The following is a 21,800-nucleotide window of genomic DNA, read 5'->3' on the forward strand; positions in this document are numbered from 1 at the left end:
AATGGATGAAATAATGAATGGAAAAAAAAAAAAGGCAAGCACTTGAAAGACAGGGAGCTTATATTCCAGAAGACAACATAGTAACTAACGCAGATCCTGATGGCAGACCTTTGTTCAAAATTTCCAGTCTGACCACTTCTCATTCCTCCACTGCTTTGCCCAGTCCTAGTCATGATCATTTCTAACCTAGATTATCCAAAAATATTCTAATGGAAGACTGTGTTCCTGATATTGGCTTCTTTAAGGCTAATCTCACCTCAGATAAGACTCAATTAAAATTAATACTTATCATGTTACTTCTCTGCTCAAAATCCTGTAATGATTTCCTATCACTAAGGGTGAAATGTGAAGGTCTTTCAATGGCTGACCAGGCCTCTACAAGATCTTATACTGCACCCCTACCTTCCTTCACCTTTGCTTTGTCTAGACAAGCTGCTGCTTCAGGGCCTGTCTCCTTGATGCTCTTAGCTTGAAATTCTCTTTCCCAAGACACTGCCTAGATTAATTCCTCATCTTTTTAGACCTGTACTCAAATGTCATCTTTCTTAGCCATCCTACCTAACATTCCAACCCTGCCCTCCACTTCACACTTTTACTTCTTAAACTATTTTCCTATCCATCATTTTCCCTGATTTATTTTCTTCTCAGCATTTATCACTTGCTAACATACCCTACATTTGTGTATTTATCTTGTTTACTATTCATCTCTTCTACAGAAATATAAATGCCATGATGGCCGCCAATATTTTTTTCTGCTGTTATGTTCTCAGCACCTACACGATGTCTGCTACATAGCAGGTACCTGGTACTTTCTGAACAAAATAAATGATTAAACCATTTTAATTATATTGTTTATTACTTAAAAACCAGCTGTGATAGCTTCTCCTGGGGCCTTTAATATGCCTCTATGATATCTCTGTGTGTTGGGAATGTAGGGAAGTTTGACATAGAAAGGTAATTGGGGTTGAATTATTGGAACAGAGGAAAGTAATAGTGAGTCAGAAGACGGAAAGAGGGAAAGGGATCACTGAGTACCTAGAATGTACACTGAGGATATTGGTCACCTGGGTGAGATTGGAAAGAGGTAAAAAGAAATTGGAGAACATCATGAGGGGAAAAAATCCAAAAAACAGAAAAGCCAATAAGCCACATTTCATCTACTTTATAATTTTGCCTTGTGCTGCCTCATTTCTTCTTCCAGGAGTTTAGTAAAGATCTTCAAAGGGAACATTGAGCTCCAGCACTGCTAAGACTCTACTCAGAAAATGGGCTCCCTATGGATAGAGAGTCCCATGGTCCCAAACTCACCATTACCCTGCTCTGCAGAGCTTAGGATGCCAGACAGAAGTAAGGGATAGACAGAGGTTATTAAATTCTAGGATGTTTATGGAAAAGCAGAGCCCCACTAATCATACCTGTTTCCTCTCCCCATCTTTGATTAATATGGCTTCTTTCATTCTTGCTTCTCCTTCCTAGAAGTTGTCAGTGGTCAGGATTTGAAGAAGGCTTTGTTAGGAGGGGCCAGGGTTGGTAGCCAATGACAAGTAGAAGGCACTCATGGAAATAAGTAAGCTATCCATAGTTTGTCATCTTCAGGGACACTCTTGAAAAGCTGATTTCCCATTTTAGGGTAATATACTACAAAAGAGGAGAGAAAGTATTCACTAAAGATGGCAGATGGGGACAGAAGGAATAAGTCATACTTTCACAAATTACTTGTAGAATTGTTCGTGATGTTACCTGAAGGCAAGTACATTTTTATTCACAGTTATTCACCTTATCATTTTATACAATTCAGTTCTGAATTGGAGATACACTTAAGATTTGAGATAGGAAAGAATAATTCAAACAGCTCCATACCAGAGCTTCTCCATTACTGCCTTACCTTCATGTAATTTTCGGTCTGTTTGTGATCTTTATTATTCATTTGTTGCCAATGTAATGTTTACAGTTAGGGAAAGTAGAGCAATAAATTATCACTCATCACAGAAATTATCCAAAATTTAGCAATAGGCAAAAGATATGAATGGCTGTTCTTTCCGTGGAGGGCTTCATTTGAGTCTATCAACAAAGTTACTTTACTGCTCTAGGCATAGGGGTTAAAAAGTATGGTTTTTTTCTAGTAGAAATGCAAATAATATCTGTCCAATGGAACATACAACCTGAAATGTTATGGTTTATTATTATACTGTAGGATACTAAACCAGTTTTGTATCTAATCCTCTCATTTATTTTATATATATATATATATCCCTGTGTGTGTGTGTGTGTGTGTGTGTGTGTGTATAAACTAGCTTCTCAAATATTCTTTGGACTAGTTTCAAGATCTTATTTGTTCCCTTATTAGGTAATGAGTTGAATAAAATCCTTGTTCATTTTACTTTTGTTATAAGAGTTGCTTTTAACTTCTACAAAATTATACTTTAACACTAATATTTTTATTAGATCTCAAAATTAACCTATGTTCTATTGATTTTACCTAATGGGACATAGTTGATTGCCAAGTAACCTGATTATGCTTACTTTACAACCTGAAACATTACATTTACCATTTGTCTTTCCTGTTTTCTATAAACGCATCACCCTTTCTTCCCATCCAAGTTATTACATGGTTAATTCTTAGATTTTCATAGGTCTTGATCCATGCTTGTTACTTTATGACTTTGTAGCAAGTTATTTGTAAAAATTAATTTTACCATAACCACCTAAGCAGTAGGCAACTAGAAAAAACACTTCATAGGTCAAATTTGTTTATGTCCATCCTTATCACTCTTAAAACAGATATGATAAATCAAAATAAAATATTAGACTTCACAGTGATAAGAGACTGAGTTCAACAAACAAAAATATTCTGAATGTCCTATGGAGGGTTAAATTCAAACAAATGCCCAAAAGTAACACCACCACTAAAGATTATAATGCAAAAAAATTTTGAAAGAGAAAACTGTAATAGAATAGTCATAGAAAATTGATTTTTTAAAAAATAAAATTATATGCTATTTTCTCCCACTACCCCTGTAATATGACACTTGTCAAGTGGCAGTCTGTAACTTTCTGAGTATTCATGGACAATAATTTCTTCTTAAGGAAATGTTTTATTTTTCTAGCTGTGGTCAAATTTTTCTACACTATTTTCATCTTCATTAAAGGAGAATAATAAAAAAATTAAAAAGAAACATTTCTAAAGATCATTGTATACCATAAGAGTATTCTATAATTCGGTATTCTCACTCATTCTTGCATGCAGTCTCATTGTTACTTCTGGCCATTTCATTCTAGAAAGTGGATGAAAATAAAACAACCAATTTTTTAAGGAATTTATTAGCAGAAACTCAAAAATGAAATGAGAAAAACTGGTAAGGTTGCATAATAGGATTTAAGAATGTGATTTCTTCCAATTGCTGACTGAATAAAACATCAGTATTGACTAATATAGTTTAGAAAATTGTTAATATTCTTTCTACACTGTCAAGAAATATTGGTAAATAATATATTGTGTTAAAAGAGGAAGAAAACATAAATGACAAAAACTCCTGTTCCTAGTGAGATTTCATGTAATATGGTATTTAATTTTCTAAGAAAGTAAAATCTTGTTCATCTGACATGCCACATTTTCTGTAAAAATTTATGATAAACACTAAAAATCCAGTTACTAGGTTCCTGTTCATGTTCAAAGAGTCATCCCTCACGTTTAAATTTATGAGTAGTTTTGTTTAAAAATAAGATTAGTTTGTGGCATATCAACTATCATTGATTTAGACATTTTTAAATATTAACTATTATACGCTAGAAATATTTTAAAAACTGAGGTCAGATTTGGTCCAAGGTCACACTAATACATCTCTCATTGTCTACTAGTGACATTTGCTGAATATTACCTCAGGCTACATTTTTAGCATTCCCTCTGGCATGTTGAGATTAGATGTGACATTTCCTGGCCAGAATAAAACACAAGGTCAATTCTAAAGAATATAATAGTGCATTTTTTCCGTGCAACTTTGCATTTGCTTATCTATAGTACACAGACAGTTCATTTTAAAGCATGGGACTTATGATCCACTACTGGCACATACTAAATCCCTCCTGCAGGATACCTCACCGCCATTGTCCTACACCTATATGACTACCTCTCAAGCCCTCAGCAAAATCCCTGAGAAAATAAACACAGTGGAAGGAAGAATTCCCCAGATCCTACTGTAAGAGGCTGAGGGAGTTTATCCTTCCACTGCGTGAAAAATGTGGTAGTTTCATCAGCAGAATGTTTCCCACTGAGATAATGTTACAAGCGATGACTGGTATATGTAAATCCACAAGAGCTATTATTCAACTTTATTGTGAATTAAATAAGATTTTGTATAACCCCAAACAAGTGTCAATTATTTGTTAAAGTACTTAGGGAAAACAACCTGTTGGTAGGTTGGTAGTAGGAAGAAGAATTTTGAAATGTCATGAATTATGCTTGGTATCTTATTTTTCTTCCTAGAACTTTAACATTTTTTTAAGTAACAATAATAGTGAAAACCCACATTTGGTCTGAGAGCCAGCTTAGCTCTCATAATCACCCTGTCACATCCACTGAACCTGATTAGAGTCAATTAGTAAATGAAATTAGTAAATAAAAATATACTTGAGTTTTGCTCTCTGAATGAAATGCAAGGCTTATATAATTCAAGCAATTTTCTCAACCAAAAATATAGATGCTTAGTTAAAATGAAGTAAAAAACATCTTATAAACTACAAACCATCTCCAAAATGAAAAAAAGAAAACCTATCAACTTAAAAATTAAAATACAATTATAATTAATTTTTGTATGGCTATTGGTACTGAGCGACATGACACAATATACTTAATATGCAGTAATGGGTTTATTTGCTTAGTCTAAGTCTTATCTAGAAAGGCACACCTAGAGGTGGATTTAGGATCCTGATTACAGGATTGCATTATCAGTAATTCAGATGATCTGAAAACTTGAAAATAATGCCCTTAGTCCTTGATCTAAATATTATCTACAACAACCATTATTATTAGGAGAAACTCAACAAAAAGCCAAAAGATACACATTTGCTTCTATATGCAGCAATATATCTTTGTAGCTATCTAGGAAATGTCACTGTATGTTGAAGGAACCTGCACTATACTACTTCAAACTTCTCTATTAAATAAAGTAACTGTCAGTAACTGGGTTGAAGCTACGGAGCACAGACAGCTCTTTATATCTATAAGGAGTGCAATGAGCCATCCAAGCTAACTCAGCAGAGAGAACATTCACTAACAAAATGATTGTGGAGACCCATTGACTTGATGGATGTCTGGGATTGTATGGCATAGAGGAGCCCATGACAAAAATGGTAACAGATTCGAAAGCCATTATCAGCCTCCCTTTATCCATTCTGGAATGGTTTATTAGCGTGAGACAGGCTCCCTGTTTCCTCTCTCTTTAATGATACTGTTCCATGAACCAATGAATGTTTTCATTTGGAAAATAAGAAAGCATTGACATGTTATCTGAACTGTGGCTTCTTTAGTGGTGCCAAGGGAATAAATATGCTAATTCTCTGCTTTGAAGAATGTACTAGGTAAGGCCCATTACTTCACTGATTTCAGTGATTTCTATACCCAGGTGAGAAAAGGTTAATACTACATACCACAGGATATTTCATTATGCAAAAGTTTTGATTTAGGAATGTAATAGGGAATTTCAGTGACATGTTTTGATATACTTTCAAATGGTAATTTTCATATTCCATTCTCCAAAGTTTAATTCATCATTTGTTAATTAACTCAAAGCAATTTACCTCAAACTATTGCTGATTCTTCATAAAAGAAGCAGTTACTATGAAAAGCTACCACAGAAATCTTGAAATATTCACAAAGGCTTACATAAATAATGCTTTTAATATAGGAATAAAAGACAATCTTCCTCATATGCACACAAATGTACAAAAACACATTCCTCAAAGAAATATTTCCTCAGAACATCAGGGCTTTCATAGAAGGAGCTAAAAAACAGCAGAAGTGCCAACTAGAAAGAAGAGTTTTCCCTAGCTTTAAAACTGGAACGAAACAACTCTCAACATTTGCAAAACATTCCTTTATTATTAGAAATAAATTATTTGTATAAAAAATTGCATGCATCAATCATTGCATTTATTTTTAGCACAACCCAGGGCTTCAATCCGGTCAGCCATTACAAGAAACAGACTCATTGTCTTATACAAGTTGAACAATGTGGGACAGGAACGGGAGTTCTCACAATCACAGAAAAATACTTACAAGAATAACATCAGACATGATTTATTTCAACAGCATTTTTTTTTCACAAGCTAACATTAGTTTTCCTTTTGTGATTTTGTTTTTTAACTGCTCATGAGTAAGCAATACTTTAGCTTGACACTCATTGGTTTTATTGTATTAAACGGGTTTCTTCACTCCCCGTTTATTGATACTTTTGGCTCATGGCTAATTTTTGTTCCTTACAAGACTATTGATTTGATTGATTGTAGTCTATGGAGATCTCCAGGAGTGAATTTTTGCAGTCTCATGTTCATTGTTTAAGATCATATACCACATCTCTTCAGATTGTGTCATTTTCCTGTTTCAGATTGAATGATTGCTGTAGCTGATATATGTTGTCTTGGTAGAGGAAGCTGTTAAGATAAATGAGGACAACTTAAAATAGTATATAATAATACATCATTTTGTTAATATGATTTTAAAATTCAAATCCTGTAATGACATTTTTATAATATCCAGCTTTTACAGCAAGTTATTCATTATTTTTAAACCATTCTCAGTCATGCACAGTGTAGCGACATTTCAGCTAGACAGCAGACCACATTATATAAAGGTGGTCCCATAAGATTATAATGGAGCTGAAAAATTCCTATCACCCAGTGAACACATAACACAACACATAACACAACGCATAATTCACATGTTTGCAGTTTGTTGTGTAAACAAATTTCCTATACTGCCAGTCACAAAAAAGCATGGCACATACAATTATATACAGTACATAATACTTGATAATGATAACGAACGACTATGTTACTGGTTTAAGTATTTACTACACTATACTTTTTATCATTATTTTAAAGTGCACTTCTTCTACTTATACATTAAAAAGATAACTGTAAAACAGCCTCAGGCGGGTCCTTCAGGGGTATTCTCGAATAAGGCATTGCTATTCCGAGAGATGACAGCTCAATGCATGTTATTGCCCCTGAAGATCTTCCAGTGGAATCAGATGTGGAGGTGGAAGTGATATCGATAATCCTGACCCTGTGGAGGCCTAGGCTAGTGTGTGTGTATGTGTCTTACTCTTTGACACAAAAAGTTTAAAAAGTAAAATGAATATATAAAAATAGAAAAAGTTTTATCCTTGAGTAAGGCTATAAAGAAAATATTTTTTATAGCTGGACGTGTTTGCGTTTTAAGTTTTTATAACACAAGTCAAAATTTAAAAAGAATAAAAAGTTTATAAAGTAAAAAGGTATAGTAAGCTAAAATAGTATATTATTGAAAAAGGAAATGTTTAAAATAAATTTAGTGTAGTCTAAGTGTAGAGTTTTTATAATATCTACAGTGGCCAGGTGCAGAGGCTCACGCCTGTAATCCCAGCACTTTGGGAGGCCTAGGCGGGTGGATCACGAGGTCAGGAGTTCGAGACAAGCTTGACCAGCATGGTGAAATCCTGTCTCTACTAAAAATACAAAAATTAGCCGGGTGTGGTGGCACACGCCTGAATCCCAGCTACTCCGGAGGCTGAGGCAGGAGAATTGCTTGAACCGAGAGGCAGAGGTTGCAATTTACAGTACTGCCATATCCTAGGCCTTCACATTCAATCACCACTCATTCACTTAATGACCCAGGGCAACTTCCAGTCCTACAAGTTCCATTCATAGTAAGTGCCCTATTTATACGTATACCATTTTTATCTTGTATACTCTATTTTTACTATGTCTTCACTATGTTTAGATAGGTTTAGATATACAAATATCCATTGCATTACAATTGTGTACACAATTCAGGACAGTAACATGCTGTACAGGTTTGTAGCCTAGGTAGACTAGGCTATACCATATCGCCTGGGTGTGTCGTAGGCTATGCCATTTGGTTTGTGTAAGTACACTGAATGATATTTGCACAAAGACAAAACTGCCTAACAACACATTTCCTAGAACATGTCATTAAGCAATGCGTGACTGTAGTAAAAATTAAATAACAGCAGAAATAAAAATGCTGCAGCAGTTTTAATATGTCAAAGTCAGTAGCCTCATTTATAGTATATAGATATTTACTAGAAAACTAAAAATATAAACGTGCTAATCTTTAATGTTTTGGTAAAATTTTGCATTTGCGTATATGTAAAATGAAAGAACAGACCAATTATCTGTCCTACAAAATACAAAAAATATTTTTTACTACCTAAGTCAAAGACCTCAATTCTTAGAGGCTGATGTAATGACCAAAAAAGTTAAGTAATTATAATTAGCTGTCCTATGAGAATGAATACATCTTCCACTTAAAAATACACAATAATCTTAGACTCTAGAGGTAAACATGCTAAAATATCAAATATATAGAATGGTAAATATGTTAATTGCCATTGCGTATTTATGGTTTCTTTTGGTTTCATCAAATGGAGACAAATGAAGATATTTAAGAAAATAAAGACTCGAAAAAAGAGATTTTAATTGTTCTACTACCAACATACTGTAAAGTAAAGCTCATTATTGTAAGACCATTACAGAGATATTATGCCAAATTTATACTCATGCCTAAGCTTCTGGAGAATATAAATCTAAATTCAAATAATTCCTTTGCATTTTTGAAAGATGTGATGCAATGAATCTCTGTCCTAAAATTCAAATGTGATGTCCTATTTTTTTGTGCAATTCTGGAATGAATAACGGTAAGACAAAAGATATTTTAAAAAGCAAAGAATGTATGTGTTTCAATACATGAATCCATTTCAGGATGAAACAGATTTTTAGAAAATAATGCATTTATTGAACATTGAATAAGACTAGAAATTGTAAAGTTCCTCCTCTGAAATAACTGACAATCAGACTCATTCCATTGTAGTGACACTATTGATGGACTAGACAAGTTCTTACCAGAGACCAAGTTCATACAAAGTTCACAACCACTAAAATTAACTCAGATAGCCCTAAGAAGTGCTACTATAGATGTGTTCTGTTATTTTTTATTTCATTGACTATTATGAGCTTCAGGCTAAAAATAGTTGACATATTTGCTTATCTTATCCACATTGCTTACCCTTCTAAGTTATTACTGTGGCACAGTGCAAAGGAAGTAGACTTTAGACCTGATTTTAAACTACATTCTAGTCCCTGCAAAATGAGTGAAAAAAAAAGTCATTGGGCCAGGTTACCGGGCCTCAGTTTTATCACTGGTTCAAAACCTACAATACTGGGTTCCTGTAAGGATGAAAGCAAAATAGACTGGGATGGAACAGCTGTAATCCGGAAGAACCAATATAGAGCCAGCCTCCCTCCCTCCCTCCCTTCCCTCCCTCCCTCCCTCCCTCCCTCCCTCCTTCCTTCCTTCCTTCCTTCCTTCCTTCCTTCCTTCCTTCCTTCCTTCCTTCCTTCCTTCCTTCTTTCTTTCCTTCCTTCCTTCCTTCCTTTCTTCCTTCCTTCCTTCCTTTTCTTCCTTCTTTCCTTTTCTTTCCATGAACCATACATGAGACCTAATGGAGTTGTACTTTCTACTTAACCTTTCCAAAGGTAAAACATTTGTTACATTTGGTTTGGTGTGAAGTGAAACACAATGATTTTCTATGATCACTCACTTTTACTTTTCATTTTTAATTTATATAATGCTCTCATATGCCTCTAAATCTCCTCTAAGAAAATAAAATCTGTTCTTTGGTTCTGTTTTTGAAGGACTTTCATATAGTCTTCACAGACAAGGTGCAGAAAAATTGTCATAAGAGTGATAAAAATGACTGTTAAAAGGGTCATACAACTTCCTACACTGTTCAATATTTTCAACAATAACTAAAATGTAGGAAATGGTTATAAAATTTGTATATAGCTAGAAAAAGAATTATGGTTGAAATAGAGTGACAAGAGCTGATAGATATTGAACAATATAGTTTTCAGAAGATGTCCATTCGACAGATGGCAGTTTGGATCAGACCAGTTTTAAGGATCTTTCCAATTTTGGGGCTCTGTAGCTAATTAAAAATTAATATATTATTTTATGAACTCTTAAACATTGTTTCTAGAAAGAAAGTGGTAGGATTCTATTGAGAATTGAGAATACAATTCGCAAAAGGAGAGTAATGCTAATTTTTCTACTGGTTAGAAAAGGAAGTGTAAGGCTCTGGAAACAGATAATTTAGTCAACATGAAAGCAACAATAAGGGACAAACTTTGTGGGTGGCAGATATCTCGCAAGAATCTTTATCCCAGAAGTACTATAGAGCAAAATGAATCAGAGATGTACAGATGAGTTCATAGGGAGATTTTTTTCACAGTGGTGATGAATATGCTCATATGAAAATCAGTTTTTGAGCACAGCAACAGTAAATTAATTTCCTTGTGTGCACCACACTGTGTTCATAAGCTAGAGAAAACAAACCTACCTCCAGCAGCAGCTGTTTTCATGAATTATTCATGAACATAGCTTAAAGAATACTATGTACAGCATTTGTTAATTGGGTACAGTTGGCAAAATTCATATATATCAACTTTGTTTCTAACTCCCATCACACTCTGTTGTGAAATAACACTTGACCTTTTTTAAAAATGTAAACTATAGTCTGCAAATTCAGCAACTAACACGGCACTCATTGGTTTCCCATCCAGCTTCGTATTACTTATTTTTATTCTGTGTAACTTTAGAAACTTTAAAATCTTGAACACAAATTCACCCTTTCATTGTAGAATGGCCATGTAAGTGAACAAAGGTTAAAAATGGTGACCTGGAGTAGGATTGTGGAAGGATGTGTAAAGATGTCATGCATCTTTCTCTCCTGAATGAGTACACTGTAATCACTTTACTCGGGCCCAACTTATGCAAACCAAATTATACTCCTGTAAAAGATCAATGCACTAAAATCTCCAAAGTACAATTAAACTTTTTTTTTTTCAGGCAGTAATTGATATTATCTTGATTCACTTTTTGACTTTACCTGATCTTCTAAAAGTGCGCATCTGACTCCTCCAGAATATTATAGGCTTACCAACCAAATAGACCTTGTTTGTGTAGTCTTTCATTCTTATTTTAGAGAAAATAGAGAAATACATGCATGCTATATAATTTCCATTTCAACTCAACATTAACAGGAAATAACCAAAGGAAAACAGTGCATGTATGAGATTTACTTCAACAATATGAGATTAGTTCCTATCAATACTAAGAATTTTGTTTTTCAGGGCATCTATTTATTCTTTAAAGTGTTGAAAAAGTTTATTAAATTTTTTCTTCATCATTTTCCAAAGGTGAGTCTGGATGACTGGTATTTATATTACTCTAAGTTTGGTTCTTTTATTTGGCAACCATATTTTATAAAGTTTTCTGGATTGTTGCTAAAAACAAACAAACAAACAAACAAAAAAACAGAGATCGAGAAAAACAGGTATAACAATAGACTCTGGTGAGTCATACTGAGACGTGCCAGTGTTCAAATTATATCACTGGCCAACAGCAGTTTATTGGCATCCTATAATAGGTTTCAACTTCCTATACTGATGTTCTCAAGGTAAGAATAAAGATAAAATTCTGTCCTCAAATCACAAGCATTCTACTTTGATGCCTTTAATGGCAATTACGAAATAGGTTTATCATTAGTAAACTGCTTACCTATACTCAGAGATGATTGTAATGATTTGTTACTAAAGCCCATCCTTACCTTGCTTCTCATATTTCTTACTTCACAAGGTTTCATGTTTGCAGAAAGGTGAATATGTGGGGGGTGTTTGTGAAATTGTTGTAAAGTTCATTTCTCTACATGTGACTAAATTTGGTATTGGTGACTTGAAGGTAATCTTTTTAGAACCAATCTGGCTAATGATTCCAGGTAAGCTGACAGTAACTGAAACCAATATGTCTAGTTAAGCAATGCTAATTAACTATCACAGGATAGTTCTGTGTATGGTAAATTAGAGTAGACAATGTTTATCCAGAAATCTTGATAGAAAAGAAGGTTTGTAGATGGAATGTAGACCATAAGTTGCTACAATAATTAAACCAAATAAAATTAATTTTTAGTTTTTTCTTGTATTTAGTGTGAAAAGTATAGAGAATAGGGGATACAGACTGCTGGATGAATATGAGAGGAAGAGAATATTTTTGCATAGGATTTTGTCCTTAATTACTGAATGCCTGGGTGGGTATGGTAATTCACACCTGTAATCCTAGCACTTTTGGAGACTTAGGCGGGAGGATCACTTGAGCCTAGGAGTTAGAGACCAGCCGAGGCAACATAGTGAGACCCTGCCTCTACAAAACAAACAAACAAACAAACAAAATTAGCTGGGCATGGCGGCACATGACTGCAGTCCTAGCTATTTGGAAGGCTGAGGTGGGAGGATCACTTGAGCCCAGGAGGTAGAGGCTGCAGTTAGCCTGGATCATACCACTGCACTCCAGCCTGGGCAAGAGAGCAAGCTCCTGTTTCAAACAGAAAAAACAAATATTGAATATCTATGCTATATTCCAAAAGACTGGAAGCCACTCTAACACAAGTACCTTCGCTTTTCTTTCTTTTTTGATTCATCTGTAGAACCTAGTAAGGTGAAGTTGTAATGTTTACCATATTCAGCTTTCTGGTATTTTACCACACAAATCTTCAATCTATATTTGCCACTCTTTCATAGATAACAAGATGGGCTTCAATAGATCAGTTAAATTCTACTGGTTGAGCACAGATTTCTGTGTATTGTTATCATGTGCTCCTTCCTGGGTGGACTGTAGAGAAGAAAATAGGTAAAGAAAATAAAAAATGGAAAGGTGGCTGTAGAAAATATTCTATTTCTAGGATCATGAGGCTTTTAAGAAGAACTTTAATTATCTTAATATATCCAAGAAGGGAAGTCAAAGGAAGCCCTCAGGAAGCCCAAGGAAAGGGGACCACGTGGGAGAAACAAGTATTGACTGTGACTTAACTAAATGTATTGGCTAACTAGAGTTCTCATTTCCCTAAAGGCACAAATAACATCATTTATTTGTGTAAGATCTGTAGTAGCATATTCCATAAATATCAGTAAACTATTGATACTATAAAAAGCACCCAATATTGAACAAGAAAAATTGTGGAATTGTTTCTAAGTACTAAAATACAACTTTTATAAAAAGATGATGCTTTCAAATATCAAGCTTCATAATGCTTCAAAAGAAAGATATGAAATGTCATACTTTGTAAGAGAGATTTTGTGAGCAAGTTTGTCCTCCGTAGAACAGCCTCTCATCTTGAGACCATTTGCTTTTAATCAAATGGTTCTAAATGTGATGGTGTAACGGTATGTGGGTACCACCATGCCCCTGGAAACATGTAGCACAATCCCCAAGACTAGGAGAAGAATGTTCAACGTACATCTATTAGGAAGTGCTCCCGCTCTTGACCATCGGAAAGTCTACAGATGACTTACTGTTGGTTTCAAGACTCTCACAGAGTTCACTTTTCACCTCGCCATTTGGTCTGTCATTTCCTTTTTGGATCAGTTTGCTTTGCATGGTGGCAGCTGTCACCACAGCCTTGAAGCTCCTTTTGCGTTTTTGAACATTCTGTTCTGGATGAAAAATTATAATATAAACCTTGGGCATATAGAGCATGCCCAGAGACACTGAAGCACTTAAACTCATGGAGACAGTAAGTGTTGTTGTCTGGATGTACATCTGAGGGGAGAAAAAAAAAAGAATAACTATTGGTAAGCCTAACAGTAGGAGATAAAGCAAATAACATACTATTTTCTAAAATTATTCCAGCTTCTCTGCTAAAGGCACATTAAAAGGCATTTATTGAAATTGTCCTTAATTATAGTCAATGATTTCTGTATCCTAACCTGCAAATGTAAATGAGTAAGGTTATTTTTTAAACTGAACCCAATTTCTTAAAATAAAAATACAAACAACCAAGCTGGTGGAGCTTATTTTCCTTTTTAGATTATAAATAAACATACGTAAGGAAGGCGACCAAACCAGTCTGGCAAAACACTAACACTTAATGCCACACAGACCTTCTTTAGAAGGTACTAGTGGGCCAAGTGTTATTTTAGCAATAAGTTTAACCCAGAAGGTAAGTATATATAGTGAAATAGAGTGGGAGTGCAACATTCCAGAACATCACTATTACATATCAGTGCTTGGATAATGCTAGCAGTTGCATCTTCACATCATTACATAATTCCAACTACCAAATATAATAAATCACAAGCATGTCATAAGGGCTGGATTTTTTTTAACAATCCCTCTAAAGAACACTTCTAGAAGGTTCTCAATGATAGCATCATATCAAAATAAGTCAGTTGCTTTTAAAAAATATGTAAGATCTCCTCACTCTAAGATATATGTACTGGGGATATGGTCCTGGACACTGCATTCTGAAATTCTCCCCCGGTGCTCATTGCTTGCCCTTATCCCACTGAAATTGACTGCTCTGATACTTACAGAGAGAGGGATCTTTCTGGAAGGCTTTGCTTTCTACAACCTAGAGGTTAAGAATCTGAAAAAAAACCAAAGCTAAAATCACTGCTTTGGCTTTTTCTTTTTGGTTATGGTATGGAAGCAGAAACAGCAGTATTTCCTTCTTTACAAACAGAAACAAAAACTGGTTCCATTTTTCATGTCTTGAGCTCAAAATAGAATTTTCCCCAAATAACTTGGGATACTGAGGCCACGGAGAAGCCACATCTTAAGACTGTAAACAGATTCTCCCTTTGTCATATCTACAACCCTCGTTAATAGATCTGTTCACTCTATTTACATCGCTGAATATTCTAATCCTGATTAGTTGGATTTTAAAAATATGTTTTAATCTGTTATTCTTGCTAAAATGTATCATACTAGTTAGATTTCATCTGGCAGTCCTCAAGATCAAACTAATTGTGTCCTTTTTAATGAAGGAACAACAGCAAAAAACAAAAACAAAAACAAAAAATTCACCCTCAAGGGTAAATAACTGAATCAGCATTAGTGTTGCTTTTTCCTAGAGGAGAAGGCTTCCCTTAACAGATGGCAAAACCTTGAGGTAAAGAACTGTCCAAACCATGAGCAGGATGTGAGGCACAAATTAAGAGACTGTCTTTGGATATAAAATCATACCATGTACATTGCTGAATTTACTGTCCAATTCATCTACCACTAAGGCTGTCCCTGCATAAGAGACCATTGTAAGCCTGGAAAACCCTTTAACAAGATTTACTACAAAGTTTACATGATTTACTACAATTAAGATCATCCCAATGAAATAGGGATATGTATCTTTACAGCTCATAAATCTCCCTAAGCTTTGCCATCTACTTTTAAGCAACCTGTTATTGTAAACATTCCTAAGTTTCTCTAGTGTTGGTTAATCTTTTTTGAATTCCTGCTTATTTTCAAGCTAGTATTGCTGCAAAAATCTACATAGAAAATGCACTGCAGAGAAAGGACATAAAGGTAAGAAAAGAATGTGGCAAAGTACAAACCACACCCATACATGTTCCAGTGCCACTCAAAGAAAACCATCAGTTTTGTTCCAGTCAGACTCTTTTACATCAATTTAGCCTAAAAATAGACAAACAAATCCAGCGTTGAAACAGCCATAAAATGATGGGAACACCTGTACGGATTAGTTGGATTTTTAAAATGTGCCTTAATCTGTTAGTCTTGCTAACATATATAGTACTAGTCCAAATAGTATAAAAATATTTTTGTAATAAATATCCTATAAGTTTTCTCTGCTACCAAAAATATAAATGATAATAGTCTTCTCTCATTTGGAATAACTTCTGCGATATATAGTAAATTTAATCCTGCTAGATATTGGACATGAAGAGGACTCTGGAATGCTAGCTTCCTCGTTAAATAAATTACCGCAATCTATCCTTTTGGCAAGCCAACTCAATGAAAGATGTGATAAACACAGACATTAGAATCAAATAGTACCATGGTTAGTGTAGCAAGCTCTTCATTAGATGCTATACTTTCAAATTATACCAAAATGCTGATCTTGATTATGTACTCTCTTAAAACAGCTTCTGAAAATTTTTAATGTGAGTTTAATACAGGAAAGGCATCTAACAAAATCCTTAGCAAACTAACACAAGAATAGAAAACCAAATACCGCTTGTTCTCACTTGTAAGTGGGAGCTAAATGATGAAAACACATGGAGACATAGAGGGGAACAACACACACTGGGGCCTTTTGGAGGGTGGAGGGTGTGAGGAGGGAGAGGATCAGGAAAAATCATAACGGGTACTAGGCTTAATACATGGGTGATAAAAGTAATCTGTACGACAAACCCCTATGACACAAGTTTACCTTGTGTCACTTGTATCCCTGAACTTAAAATACAAGTTAAAAAATCCACAAAATCATACCCTAAAGTCCACAACCTTACAGTGGCCTAGCATTTGTTACAGGACCATGGACTATGTATGATTAGACTGAGTTTTTGAAATTCATCTTTGAAAAAGCCATACATGTTATAACCTCAATGAAAGCAGTAACAGCAAAACAAGCAGAGAAATACAAATGCCACCTACTGTCATTCTAGAGAAACTCAATCCTTAATAGCATGGATTACAGAATTCTGAATATCTCCCATATTTAATAAGAAGTTGAGAGACTATGTTCAACATTGGAAAATGAGCTCTTGATTTTTTAAAATGCATGGATTTTTGTATACCTATAGAAAATTCTAATTACTTGAGCCATACAGGAACATAAAAATTAAAAAAAATCCACAAAATCATATTGTGTGATAAAATAATCTGTACAACAAACCCCGATGACACAAGTTTACCTATAAAACAAATCTGTACTTATATCCCTGAACTTAAAATAAAAGTTAAAAAAACACACACACAAATCATACCCTAAAGTCCGCAACCTCACAGTGGTCTAGCATTTCTTACAGGGCCATGGAAGGAATATGTTCCAGTAGACCGGGTATGAACTCTAGAACCACCACTTATATACATTTTTTTTAAAAGATAAAGTTTACAGCGAAACTCTAGAGTTACTTTCTGGGTGATAAAAGCCCCCAAACCAACCTACCAGGCTACAATCCAAACTAATGAATCTTCCCTGGTTATTGAACAAATACGTTATCTTATTTTCTTCTCTGAACAGTAAGTTCTTATCTATGTCACGGGGTGGGTTTGGCAGTAATACTTTTCTCATAGAGGAGTTACAGGGTTACAAGAGAATGATATAAGATCTCTTATAGATACAAGATAGCTCAAGAAACATTCTTTACCCTACAACTTTGCATCTAAATAGACGCTAACAAAGTATCCTTCCAGGAGTATAGGGCAAAGGAGGGACCAATTAGACACTTATTCAAACCAGACAGTTTTGTTTAGAGAAGAGCTGATAGCCAGGCTCTGACTACACGATGCCGAGGAAAAGCTCTTTGTAATCTCACTTCAATGTAGACAGAATAAAATTTTGTCCAAATGTGAACTCAAGACCATATTTATTGCCTGGGCCACATTCTTAGAATAATATAACAGCTCTTTATCTCAAAGTTACAGCTCATCAGAATGCAGAAGGGGACTGTATTAACTCCCACTAACCCACAAAAACTCAAGAGATGCTAGCAATGATACTGGATATGTTAATAATAATCTTCTCTTTCCCAGCCTGCTCTTATGTGCTCCCTCCTGGCCCTGTCACTCCAAAATACTAACACGCAGAGGATGGGGACTATCTTTTCTATCACACGCACTGATGGCTTGTTACTCTGCCTCCATGCCCCATGGACATTTTGAACCTGAAGCAGTCAGATGCACTGAAGCAGATTTAAGCAATCTCTAGATAAGCCAGAGGTTAGCTGTGGCAATGGAGCATACTAATATGAAATTTTTTCTGGGACCTAGTACAGTTACCTCTTCAAACTCTGAATAGGCCATTTGTACATATCAAGGTCTACTCAATGTAGGTCATGACGTGGAATCATTTAGACTCCGGGAAGAGTGAGAAGGGAGAAGAGTATATTTTTCCAGGATAAAGGTCAGTCTTTTGCTTTCAACCAGCTACCAGTGCACAGACCGCCACAGACTCTGACATCCAACCCGGTATGTTTGCAACCCCTTAGCAACTAAGGTAAACTATTATGAAACCTAACACTCAAAGCAACCTTATGTCACGTGATAAGAAACAGATTCAGTATTTATTCCTGAATATTTCTGTTTTGCCCTCGGTGGTTTAATCTTCCCACTTTGTTTTAGTCACCAGGTTCTGTTTGGCTGCTTTGCATACCACTTGACCAGTTAGAAAGCTACACTCACACTGACAGCCTGTATCTCTCTGCTTCTGTTTCTACTTCCTCATCTGCAAAGTGAAACTTGCATCAAAAAATGGGTTTTCTTTTGCTTTTTTTTTTTTTATTTTGTTCCTGTCTTGTTTACATTAAATATCTTCCCACTTTCACTGCTTAGTCCTTTTCTCTCTGCCTCTTGCTCACTTGCTGATCATATTTAGAATGATACACTTAAACCAAGACAGGCTTCACGGGTGTGCACTTGTACACAAGACCCTGTACCAGGAGGACCCCATGCTTGGTTTAATGCTCTGCTGCGAATGTTTTGAAATCCGTAATAATTGTTAGACTCCTGCATTTTCATTTCTTACTGGGCTCCATAAATTATATAGCTAGTCCTCTTTTAAAAATCACTTATATACTGACAAATTCCAGGCTTTTCTTAGGAAGGGCATTTGTCTTTTGGTTCACTCTCTTCGGTGTCTGACAGCATCTGAAACATAACAAGCCTCTGATTCCCAATCTTCATCCCTAAACTTGATCTCCCAGTGGTCTACCTTATCTCATTAATTCCATGCTTGTAGTTCTTGGGGGAGGGGCTGGACAGGGAACTTGAAATTGTCTTTTACTTCTTTTTTATACTTCCACCCGATCTATGACCAAATCCTATTGATTCTACCTTCAAAATTTGCTCAGATCGTGCAGAATGTCTCCACTGGTGTTACATTGCTCAGAACCATCATCATCTCTCATTTGGATCAGTACCGCAACTGTCCTAGTGTTCTCTTTCCTGCTGCCCTTGCTCTCTTCTGTGTGAGCATTTGATTGATCCTAACACAGAAGCTAGAATAATCCCATTATCCATAAACCAAATTAGGTCACTCCTACTCTCCAAAGCCTACTCTCCAATGACATCCCATTGATGATATCTTTACAATGGTCCACAAGATCCTCTGAGAACTCCTCTGGTTTACTCTTTTTTTAAAGTTCATTCTCTTCCACCCATACTGGCTCCCTGACTGATCTTGGAACATACCAGGCATGCTTCCACTTTCAGACTTTTATATCTGGTGGCTTGCCTCTTCACTGCCTTCAGGTCTTTACTGAAATGCTCCAGCTCAGTGAGACCTTTCCTGAACACACCTCTGAAAATTGTAACTCCCAACCTTCTACGAGTATTCCTAGATTTATCACACTCCTTAGTATCTAACACATTATATCCTAAAAGTCTATATATTTTACTTATTTAACATATGTGGTATCTGTTTCCCCTAGCTAGAATAAAGATTCCATGAATATTGGGAATTTTACTTGTGTTGTTCATGGCTGTAAACTCAGCACTTAGAAAACTGTCTGGATAACAGACATTCTCTATAATCTTTTGAGTTGGTGTGGGTTCATACTCCCAAATTTGGGTTCTAAGGAACATAACTCATGTATTTCCAAGAAGGAAAAAAACAACAGATACTAAAACTAGAAAACATAAGAAAACTGGAGGACTGGAAGACTCCATTCATTTTCATAGCGACCTCTAGGCTGGGAGAGAAATGTAATCTTGGGCAGATAAACATAATGCCCTTTTAAACAGTCAACTTGGTAACAATGGGCCATTTTGCTCTTGATGAGCAATGAACAGCATAATTCAAAATCAGTGGTTTTCACTTTGGGAATAGGAGAGCTCTGAGCTCTGCCCTCAATACCTTCCCAAGTTAACTGTATAACTGAGGGTCACGCATTCACACTACTTCTAAGCTTTCAAAGGCTTAAACCAAAGGATTTAATGAGACAACATATACAAACACTGGCACAGAGCCTGGGATATATTAATTAATAACGGATAGCTCTTATTGTCATTATTTAACCTTGACAACCTGTTCTCTATTCATCTTCCTTTATTCTCCACACCAGAAACACTTAACGCTACTTCTCTCTCAAAATCAGCTTCAAGACTTTTAGCCTTTAATACAGAAACACACACACACACACACACACACACACACACAAGCAAAAAGGTTTATTCATAAGGAAATATATGGTTGTGGGAAACTTTAGAGTCACCACAGCAAAGAATGATAGTCCAATTTAACTCTGGGAAAAATCACCATCCTGAGCATTGTGTTTCCCTCCTGTCAGGTAGAAATCACAGTGCTGCAGACCCAGCAGCAGGTCAGATACACTGCACTGTGTTTTCATTAGTGGAGGTGGAGACCAGTTGTCTGTAATACATTTGCAGTCACTTATCACATCCTCTTTTGGCTCAGGACACATACTTGCAACATGAAGAGTCAAATCAAAAGCTCTGAATGAAGAACCGTGAAGGAAGACTATAGATGCAGAGCAGGGCTTCTTCTCCCTCCTGTGAGGTCTTTCTGAACCCTTCACCTTGGAATGATTGGGAGAGGTGGAAACCAGCTGAAGAGAATGATACAGTATCAACCAACAAGCAGAATATCAGCTTCGCTAATGATAGGAAAGAACCATGTAAGTAAGCTCAAGATCTGTTAAAGAAGGAAAAACATCTATCTGATTTATAATGACTATAATTAAACATAAACGATCTTTAATATTTGGATTAGTAAATAATTTGTTTTTATTAAAGCCTGATGGAAAATTTGAAAACAGAGTAAATTTTTAAAAGTATGGCATTATCAAATAAAATGTGGTCTTTAATTTTCAATTATTATATATGAGAATTATTTACAGAAATATAGTAAATAATCAGTGATGTTGCATTTTCTACTGGGATATGTATATTAAAATAAAAGGTGTCTACTCTCTCAATGCTTATTAATTCCTCCTTTACAGGTATTTTTGCTCATGTTTCCTTCGTGCATTTCTGCTTTCATGGTACCTTTTGGCCCTGTATCACCGCAGCAGCATGGTCAGAACTGGGAATAAGAGTAACGGGGATGTCTTTAATTATTATCATTTGAACGGATATCAAAATATAACAAACAATATTTTCAGGTATAGAACAAATAAATAAAAGTATAAATTAGTTTAGAAAGAAGCAAAGAAGAGGAAACAATTGATTCAGGAACAAAACTTTGAACTATATTTTAAAGTATGTCTATCTCTATCTATCTGTCTGTAGTTCCAGAAGCCAGGAAAAAAAGAAAATATGTTGAATCCTATATTTATCACTGCCTAGAGATGAAAGCTTTGCTAGAATTTAAATTTTAGGCTAAATAATAAATTCAGGTTGCGTTATCCAAGGAAAGTTGGTAAAATTATGAAAATGGTTTCAATTGTAGTTTTGCGAAAGGCACTAAATCTTGATCAAGTAGATATTATCTCTATAACCCTTTTTAAAGACAAAATAATTGATTCAGTAACTCAGTGCAGGTGCTTTCGTGGAC

The 21,800-nt window shown here is 35.3% G+C and overlaps 1 protein-coding gene across 1 annotated transcript in view; it reads right to left on the minus strand.

The window, feature by feature from the left end:
* Positions 1–6,134: 6,134 nt before the first annotated feature.
* GRM8 (glutamate metabotropic receptor 8) overlaps positions 6,135–21,800 on the minus strand; it is an 801,552-nt gene continuing 785,886 nt past the window's right edge. Inside the window, exons 10-11 of the mRNA XM_007982809.3 lie at positions 13,624–13,870; positions 6,135–6,648 (exon numbers count right to left, since the gene is read on the minus strand). Of these exons, the coding sequence (XP_007981000.1) occupies positions 6,599–6,648; positions 13,624–13,870 (297 nt within the window). The 3' untranslated portion in view covers positions 6,135–6,598. The remainder of the gene's footprint in view (positions 6,649–13,623; positions 13,871–21,800) is intronic.

The sequence above is a fragment of the Chlorocebus sabaeus genome, chromosome 21, assembly GCF_047675955.1.
Source record: "Chlorocebus sabaeus isolate Y175 chromosome 21, mChlSab1.0.hap1, whole genome shotgun sequence".
NCBI classification, from domain to species: domain Eukaryota; kingdom Metazoa; phylum Chordata; class Mammalia; order Primates; family Cercopithecidae; genus Chlorocebus; species Chlorocebus sabaeus.